Source organism: Podarcis raffonei, chromosome 7 (assembly GCF_027172205.1).
Source record: "Podarcis raffonei isolate rPodRaf1 chromosome 7, rPodRaf1.pri, whole genome shotgun sequence".
NCBI lineage: Eukaryota > Metazoa > Chordata > Lepidosauria > Squamata > Lacertidae > Podarcis > Podarcis raffonei.
This window is the reverse complement of record NC_070608.1, coordinates 221,466-230,785: the sequence shown is the minus strand read 5'-3', so window position 1 is coordinate 230,785 and position 9,320 is coordinate 221,466. Positions and strand designations below refer to the sequence as shown.

Sequence of the window (9,320 nt, the reverse complement as noted above, 5' to 3'; positions counted from 1 at the left end):
CCCAGCTCTGGCTGTCAGCTCTCAGCTTTTGTAAGGCTGGTTCCATGGAGGCAGTTATTTTGCATTTATTTATTTTTTGCAAGTCAAGTGCTTGACTTCATTTAGGGGGAAGCGGTCAGGAGTTGAAGCCAGGACGCCTCCACCCGCCCAGGCTCTTCCAGATGCAGCCACAAGAGGGGAGGACCTTCGAGAGCAGTTGGAGGAAGGGAGGCTGGCTGGCTGTGCCCCTTCTGCTGCCACACCCTGCACTCAACTGGCAGGCTCAACTGGGAGCAGGGAGGGCATGGGAACCCCCCCTGGCATTCTCCTCCCCTGGTGGGCCCTCAGCCATGTCCCCTGCAGTGGCCCAGTGCAATGGGGCGACAACCCCTCTGCAGTCTTCCCTGGGCCAGACCTTGCCTGCCTTCTCTTCCCTCGCAAAGAGGAGGCGGCCTTCCTTGGCCCAGCTTGGCTATGGTGGGGGTACCCTGGGCCTTCATTTCCGGGGGCTCTGAAAGGCTTCTCCATGTGGGGCAGGATGGGCTCTGAGGGCAGAGGCTCCTCTCCAGGGTCTTCCCCCTTGGCAGGAGGGGCTCCCTCCTCAGCCGCCTGCCTCCTGGGGGTGTCAGAGGGGTGGTTCAAGCATCTGTTTCGGTGGGGGGGCTTATTGTGAGGAGCTTCTGGCCTGGTCTTGGGGGCTCCTTGGCTTCCTCCAAGGAGCTGGCCTGGGGGGCTGCTGGGCGGTTCTCCCTGCCCCATCTTCTCCTCCCCTCCAGCCTGTGAGGTCAGCTAAGCTGAGCTGCAAGGCTGCGGTGGGATTGGGACCCAGCTCTCCCTGGCCCTCCTCTGACCCCCCCCCCCAACCACTCCAGCATGATGCCCCCTGCTCCTTGCACTGCAGGTTTTGTGCTTGTTTCTGTTTGTGCTTCCACATTAAAATGGAAAAGCCTTTCCAAAGGGCAGGGGCCAAAAATAATCCCTCTTTGGCTCTGCCTTGCCACCCCACCCCACCCCCGTTGTAAAGACCCCTCCCCTTGTTTGGGCCTGCTGGTTCCCTGGTGGCAAAGGAGGGCCTGGGGAGGCGGGAAGAGGCTTCTTTCTGCCCTGTTGTTGTGGCAGCAGCAGTGTGTGCCTGCCCCACACCTTGGCCTGGCAGGCAGGGCTGGGCCGTGTGTCATCGCTGGGCGGGGTGGCCAGCTTTAAAGCCGAGGCAGCAGCCCCTGTGGGACAGTCAGAAGAGGCAGCCGGACGAGGCAGAAGAGATCAGAGCAGCGCTTCACCAGGAGCCTTCAGGTAGGGGCTGGGGGCACCTTCTGCGGGGGAGCTGGGAGGTGCCAAGGTGGGAGAGGTGGGGGCAGCAGTGCCTTCCTGCTCAGATCCCGCAAGAAGAAAGTAGGTAAGGGGATGCTGAGGCCCCTGCTAGACCCCCAGGATGGGGTCTGGCAAGAAGCCCAAGGCTGAGGGTGGAGGAGCCATCCTCCCCAGCCCCCTCTCTCCAGCGGGGCAGCCGGTGGACCCCTCACCCCCTTGAGTTCAAGACCTCCCTATCCTCACTCAGTTTAAAAAGCTGTTGGTGGAGAGGAGAGCAGGAGTGCCTTTCCGGCCCACTTAAGTAGGGAAATGAGGGAGGGATGGAGGACGGAATGGAAGGGGGCTCGTGTCAGGTGCTGAAGCAGCCAAGTGGAGGCTGGAGACCAGACCAGCCCCACACGCAGCTCCTCAGTCACCCACTGAGCAACATTGAGAAGAGGCTGCAGGCTTCTCTGCAGGAGCGCTCCCACCCAGACATGGCTGCAGCCTCCACTCTGCACCCCACTTCAAATGGGGGCCTGGGCCACAGTGATGCTTAGAGGGCAAGGCTGCAGGTTCCAGCCCCATGGGGAGCCCACAGGAGTGAAATCAGAGGCTGGCCAAACTAAGTGTGGCAAAGATACCTGCCTGTTTGGCCCCCCAACTCTTCCCCAGCCCCAGGGGCTGCAGGATGCAGAAGAGGAGCAGGAGGAGGCGCCCAGTGCCTTGTTTGCAGGAGCTCAGCACCAGGGAGAGGAGGCTGGGCTCCAGGAGGGACCGCCTGGCTCAGCTGCTGGCCAGGAGCTGGAAGCAGCAGCAGTGGGGTGAGAGGCACTCAGGAAGGGTCTGGAATGGGGCGCTTGTCAGGAGAAGAGAAAATGAGGGGCAGTCCAAGGGTGCGGAGGGGATAAGGGGCAGATCCTGCTGGACTTAGTGGAAGACCAGCGGCTCCACCAAGCAGTGCGGAGGGCACCCCTCTGTGCACCCGGCTGCCCTGGCCTCAGAGGGGTGGCTGACCCCACTACCCTGTGCTTTGGTGCCAAGTCCCTCAGGCCCATCCAGGCCCAGCCAGAGTGCAGCCTCTCCCCCCTTCCCTGTGCTGGGCGCATGCCAGCCCCACAGGTCCCCGGAGAGGCTCAGGGGCCAGCTGACCATTAGGCAAATTGGCCCCAGAGGCAGGAGGCCATTTGCACCGTTGTGCTCCCGGCTCCTCCTCTTCTTGTTGTTGTTGTTGTTGTGTCATTTCCTCTGCTTGGCTGGCCCTGCCAGAGCAGGTGGCCTCTGCCTCCAGGACTCCAGCACCGGGCCAGCCTCCTCGGGTGGCAATTAGGCGGGCATGGAATGTGGTTGGCTGCCTCCTGGCACTCCAGATGCATCCGGCTCCCGCACCTCTTTCCCCAAAAGACAATTGGCCTGTCACTCACCTGCAGGAGCCCAGGCAGCTCCCGTCTGCCTCTGAGAAGCCGCAGAGGGAGGGAGGGAGGGAGCAGGCAGCCCTTCTGAGCCCCTGGGATCCATTCAGCCCTTTCTCTGCTGGAGAAGCGAATGGACACCAGGCCTTGAAGAATGCAAGAGTGGGGGGGGGGGTGGAGAAAGTTTTCTCCCTCTCGTGATCGTAGATTCAGTGAAGTTGGAGGTTGGGCGTCCTTCCACATGAAGCACACGGTTAAAACTATGCAGGAGGCAGTCATGGCTGCCAACCTAGATGGTCTTCATTTTCATCATCATCATTAGCCCACCTTTTCCCCTGATGGGGCTCAAGGCAGCTTTGAAAGGGAACCAGGCAGACCCAGGGAGAATGAGCCTACTAGCCAGGATGGCAGCATCTTTTCTTGGCTGCCGGAGGTGACCTGCCTCTGACTGCTGCTTGCTGGGAAGGGTGGTGGGGAGAGCTATGCTGCTGCGGCTGCTCTTGGGGGCTTCTTCCCTCTGGGACCCCCTTTGCCCACTGAGAATGCTGGGTGAGGGGCCCCCCTCTGGCCTGATCCAGCTGCTGACATTCTTCTGAGGGGCTCTTGGCTGCATTTGCCACAAGAGCCCTGGAAGCACTTTTGTGTTTTCACTGCAGTCTGGTGTGTCATTTATTCCACATTTCAAGGACAGCCCTGCAGGATCAGGCCCAGGTGGGCCCCTCTAGCCTGGCCCTAGTTTCCTGCATGGCTACCCAGATGCCCCACTGGGAAGACCGCAAGCGGGACATGGAGGGGGGTACAACCTCCCTCACTGCTTTTTGCACTACAGCACCTGGCACAGTGGGGTAGACCGCCTTTGCAGACAGAGGTTCCACTTAGCTCTAACTGAAGCCGTAACAAGAGTCCTACTGGCCAAGCAGATGCCCCACAGGGAAGCCGGCAAGCAGGCCAGGGGGCACCCACAGCCCTTGCCCCCCTTGCCTGCTGTCTTTGGTCCCCGGTGACTTTGGCACTTCATGCAGACTCCCCAGTGCCTCTATTGTGTGGGAGGGGTTCAGGTACAGGCTGCAGATGGAGGTTTGCCAAGCTAAAGTGGTTTAAATCCCTCTGTTACCTGAGTGCCACAAATCCACTTTTAAAAAGCAGCAGTGGTTAGGAAAGTGAAGCAGAATAGAGTGTGGGATGGAGGATACCCAAAGCGCTGTAAGGAAATTGGGAGAGGGGAGCAGGCATCAACGCACAACTTTCCTGCAAACAGGTAAAGGTAAAGGGACCCCTGACCATTCGGTCCAGTCATGGCCGACTGGGGTTGCGGCGCTCATCTCGCTTTATTGGCCGAGGGAGCCGGCGTACAGCTTCCTGGTCATGTGGCCAGCAGGACTAAGCCGCTTCTGGTGAACCAGAGCAGCGCACAGAAACGCCGTTTCCCTTCCTGCCGGAGCGTTTCCCTTCCTGCCGGAGCGGTACCTATTTATCTACTTGCACTTTGACATGCTTTCGAACTGCTAGGTTGGCAGGAGCAGGGACCAAGCAACGGGAGCTGCCCTAGGCTCTGTGGGTTAATCCACAGTGCCACCCGCGTCCTGTTGAGTAAAGACTGAGTTTAATCTACCCTCCGTGTAAGCTTTGTGTGAGCAAATTGGGAAGGTTGCAAATTCATGGCGGAGGGGGCCAGTAGCGATTCCTGCCTTGCAGAAGGGAGGAGGAGATTATCCTTGAGGTGCCTCCTGACTACACTCCTATTGTTCAATGATTCTGTCTCCACAGTCACAGGAGGGGAGAGTGTTGCTCTTGTGCCTGAGTCCTGCTTGCTGGTTTCCCCCAAGAGGCATCTGGGGGGGGGCCACAGGGAGAAGAGAATGCTGGACTTAGAAAGGCCCCTTTCCAGCAGCGTTCTTCCCACCTTCTTATGCTCACTAAATAGGTGGTTGGGGAATGGGGCTTACCCCCCCCCGCCCGGCTGCCCCTCCGCACTGGCCATTGCAGCAGTGGGGGGGGGAGCCAGGGGCCAGTGGGTCTTCTCTGCCCTTTCAGCTCAGGCTGAAGGCTGAGGGTGTTTGCATCCAAACCTGTCTTTGTGACTCTGTGACTGAGCAGGGAGGGCAAGTGCTTGCCCCAGGCACCTTCACACAAACACACAGAGGAAGAAGGGTGTGTGCAGTTCCTGTGTACACGCGCCCATCCCCCGAACCCTGCCTCCTGTGTGGTTTCCCCAAATTGTTCCAAAGGAGCCCTTTTCCTCCACTTCCTCCCCAGCAAAGTGGCTTTGCTCCACCACAGCCCCAATTAGGTGCATTTGGGGCATTACCTCACCAGGCAGGCAGGCAGCCCCACTTCCAATTTGAGCACCAGATGAGCCAAAGCGAACAGCCGCCAAGCCCCAAAACATGGCAATTAACATAATGACGCAGGTGAGTCGACAACCTGTGGACGGATGGATGGAGGGCCTGCAAACAGGTTTCCTGGCTGGGGGCAAAGACAGGGTCACATGCCTGGCCGGACCAGTCTGGCTGAGCCCCGTGGCACAAGCAGGGCACCCTCTTTGTCTTCTTCTTCCTCCGCCCGTGGCCCCAGCAGCTTAGCGTCAGGTCCCACTTGTCCTGAGCAGGTGGAATCCTGGGAAGCAATTCCTGGCACAGGAGGTCTCACCAGAGTCCCTCCTCCAAGGCAGCCTGGCCAGGATTTCTGCCCCAGGACCAAACACCCCCCCCCCAGCACCTGGCATCATCACCAGCAGGTACTGAACTGGCACAGTTACCCCACCTGGTGCCTGAATAGTCCACAAAGGAGGGGCAGGGCTGGCACAGGAGTGGGTGAGACTTGCGGGGAGGGGACATGTGCAGGAGAATCACCCTAGAGAAGTGTCTGGGGAGGGGCTTGGTCTGCATTCTCACGTTTACCCTGGGAAGTGGCTGTGAGCTAGCCTTCTCTAAGCCAATGTCCTCCTGGCGTCCTGGACCTTCGCTCCCACTGTCCCACCTGCTGGCGATGCCGCAAGGGCTGGTGGGAGCTGCAGTTCCAGCAGGGCCCAGTTGGAAGACGGCTGTTGGCGAAGCCACAGCTGAATGACATTGCCGAATGCTTGGCCTGTGCTGCTAATCCCAGAGATGGCTGGAGCACACCTCACGGGGCAGTTGTGCATCTCCCGGCAGCCAGCAAGGGAGCAACCTCTGCCCAGGGCAGGATCCAGAAGTGCCAGCCAGGGCCAACTTTACAGGTCTGCATTTGGCACAGACAGCAGGTGTTGGAAGGCCTAGCACTGTGTGGAAATGCTCCCCTGCCTGCCTGCCTGCCTGGCACTGGCTGCTCCCTCTTCTTTGCAAAACAGCCTCCCTTGTGACCCCCAAATGGGAGCACAGTTGTCTCACAAAGCCTTTTCTGCCTCTCTCTTCCTCCAGAGACTTTCTTGCTTCCCCCTGCACGATCACCCACCCAGAAGACACGCCTGGACCCCCTTGCACCCGAGCCATGCCACAGGACAAGCACCTTCCCAAGGGGGGCACGGACGCAGCCCCAATAGTCCAAGTCCGCGAAGAGCCACGCTGGCCCTTTCCGTGTGCGACCGACCTGAGTGAGGACCATGTCATTGCGGGCATCCTCAAGGAGCCTGGCAAGGAGAGGCTGAGCATCCGGCAAGCCATGCACCGAGGCCTCCTGACCCACGGGACAGGCCTGGCTCTGCTGGAGCACCAGGCCGTCTCAGGCTACATCGTGGACTTTACAAACAACCGGCTGCTGTCTGTGAGGGATGCCAAGAACGCTGGCCTGGTCGACCGAGAGCATTTCAACACTCTCCTCATTGCAGAGAAGGCCGTGACAGGCTACACTGACCCCTTCTCCGGGAGCAAAATCTCCCTCTTCCAGGCCATGAAGAAAGGCCTGCTCATCAAGGACCACGGCATCCGCCTGCTAGAGGCTCAGGTTGCTACGGGGGGCCTCATCCACCCCATGCACAGCCACCGCCTCCCTGTAGAGGTGGCCTACAAGTGGGGCTACTTGGATGCGGAGATCTTCCACCTGGTCTCCAACCCTGCCAACCACACGAGAAGGTGCTTTGACCCCAACGCCCGTGACAACCTCACATACCTGCAGCTCCTGCCCAGGTGCTTTCCTGACCCTGTCACTGGGCTGCTGATGTTTCAGGTGATGGATAAAGGGTCTGTCCATGTGGACGAGAATCTGCGGAGGTGCCTGAAGTCTGCCACGGCCCAAGTCCATGTGGGGCTTTTCCAGGGCGAAGAGGTCTCCATCTGGGACCTCCTCTTCTCCAGGTACATCCCCCGGCACAAGAGGCAGGAGCTGCTGAGGCAGTACAAAGCAGGCACCATCACCCTTGAGGAGATCACCCAGACCCTCAAGACCATCGTCACCGAGGTGGAGGCCAGAAGCAACCCTGGCTGTGTGAAGAAGCAAAGAGCCACCCAGACAACAGCGTTTCCGGAGGCAGAGAAGAGCAAGCGGACTTCTGAGCGGGACGAGATGGTGAAGGCGCTCAAGTCCAGGGTGGTCAAGGTGCCTGCTGGGGAGCTCTGTGGGAGGAAGGTCTCTGTGTGGGACTTGCTCCACTCCAAGTACATTCCCAAGGGGAAGAGGAAAGAGATCCTGAAGCTGTACAGGATGGGCATCCTCAACATGGAGCAAATTGAGACGGTGGTCACTGCCATTGTGGCCAAAATAGAGGAGGAGAAAGCCAAAGGGCTGGGTCAGGTGACTGGCATGGCAAAGGGCGAAGGGGACAGAGCCGACCACCAGGAGAGGCAACTGAAGCAATCTTTACAGTTGGTGCGTATCCCTGTGACCTTTGGAGAGTTTAAAGGGCAAAGTGTCCCTGTGCTGGACCTTCTCTATTCTAAATATTTCTCCCAGGAGAAAAGACAGGAGCTGATGGAGCTGTACAGGACAGGGGTGCTCAGCCCTGGACAAATGACACTGGCTGTTAGTGAGACCTTGGAAAGAGCAGAAGCCAGCAAGAAGAAGTTCTCCATCAGAGTGAAAAGTCGGAGCCGAGAGTCATCAGGAACCAAGGAGGCCAAGGAAGCCAAGGAGGCCAAGGCTGCGGACCCCTCGCCCAACAAGCAATCGGATGATGTGCTGAAGGCCAAAATGGTCACTTTGCCTGCCGGAGAGTTCCGGGGCCAGCAGGTCTCCGTGTGGGACCTCCTTTTCTCTCACTACATCACAAGAGACAAGCAGGAAGAGCTCCTGAGGAAGTACAGAGATGGCCAGTTCAGTGCTGAGGATCTCTCCTCCATGCTCACCATCCTGGCTTCGCTGCACGACCTCTTCTACACTCTGGAACAAACGGCAGCAAAGGCCCCGGCCCAGGAGGCAGCCTCTTCCCCAGCAACATCACTTGAGGAAGACGACGAGGAGGAAGATGACGATGATGATGCTGGTGATGACGACGATGACGACGACGAAGGGCAGGATGAGAAGGACAAGGTATTGAAGTCCAGGATGGTCGAGGTCCCTGTCGGCGAGTTCCGTGGGCGCAAAGTGTCCGTGTGGGACCTTCTCCACTCCAAGTACTTCCCAGAGAAGAAAAGGAAAGAGGTCCTGAAGCTGTACCGGATCGGGATCCTCTCGGCTGACCAAATGGAAAAGGTGGTCACGGGCATCGTCACCAGAGTAGGGGAGGAGAAGTCGGGCGAGGGTCGGCGTGCCAGCATCTCCAGCCAAGGGGCAGGAGCCCCCAGCGAGGGTAGGAGCGCTGGCTTCCCCCAAGACAGCCCCTCAGACAGGACGGTGGAGGTGCTCACCTTCGAGTTCCCCCTCGGGGAGTTCCAAGGCCGGAGGATCTCCATGTGGGACCTGCTCTTCTCCACGTACATCTCGGAGGCCAAAAGACAGGACCTTCTGGTGAGATACATCACAGGAGCCCTCAGCAGCCAGGAGATGGTCAGCATCCTCTCTGCCCTCGTCGTCGAGGCGCACAGGCAGAGAAGCTCCTCCAGCATCCCACACCTCTTTGGCCTCCTGCACCCTGAGGCCTCCTACATGATGTTTGGGCCGTCCCAGGCCCAGTCGGGGTCTGTGCACGACCTGCTGCAGTCGCACGAACAAGAAGCGCCCAAAGCCGGGAGGGTGACCTACAGCGAGATCACCATGACCACCACCGTTGTGCATGGGCCTGAGCAGAAGCAGGAGTAGCTCTGGAGCAAGGCAGCCGCCAGCAAGCGGCAGGTTCCAGAGCAGAGAGCTGCTGGCGGCTGCAGTGGGGGGGTCAGCAGAGCACCCCCTTCTGGGTGGGGGAGGGAGAAAGGGGAGGCCAAGAAGGGAGGGGGAGGGCAGGGGATACTAGTGTAAGTAGGCCACTATAAGAGGGAGGCTGGGGGAGGGCGAGGGGGGTTAATTGGGGAAACAGAGCTGGGGCTCCATCCAGGCAGGCAGTTCAGCGCTGGCCTCATCTACAGGACAGACCGGCCAGTCCTGATGCAAAGAACAGTGCAATCTTCAGCCCTCCCAGGGAATTGGAGGGAGTAGCTGTGGGGGGGGGGTGTGTGGAGGGGGGAGGGTACCCAAAGGAGACCCCTTAGCTGGCCAGGAAAGGACTGCTGGGGAAAGGACTGCCATGATGGCTAAACCTCAGAAAGAACTTCCTGCTAGTAAGAGCCGTTTGACCATAGAACTGTCTCCCTT

At 59.3% G+C, this 9,320-nt stretch overlaps 1 protein-coding gene across 1 annotated transcript; it reads left to right on the top strand.

Annotated features, from left to right (window-relative positions):
- The first annotated feature begins 1,041 nt into the window (after nucleotides 1-1,041).
- Nucleotides 1,042-8,885, top strand: LOC128416929 (epiplakin-like). The gene is made up of 2 exons (XM_053395012.1): nucleotides 1,042-1,272; nucleotides 6,080-8,885. Exon 2 carries the CDS (start codon nucleotides 6,150-6,152, stop codon nucleotides 8,829-8,831), a length of 2,682 nt encoding a protein of 893 aa, XP_053250987.1. The 5' UTR covers nucleotides 1,042-1,272; nucleotides 6,080-6,149; the 3' UTR covers nucleotides 8,832-8,885.
- Nucleotides 8,886-9,320: the final 435 nt, after the last annotated feature.

Bases quoted from the DNA above. Each gene is read 5' to 3' on its own strand.
- LOC128416929 (XM_053395012.1), top strand. From the start codon at position 6,150: ATGCCACAGGACAAGCACCTTCCCAAGGGGGGCACGGACGCAGCCCCA.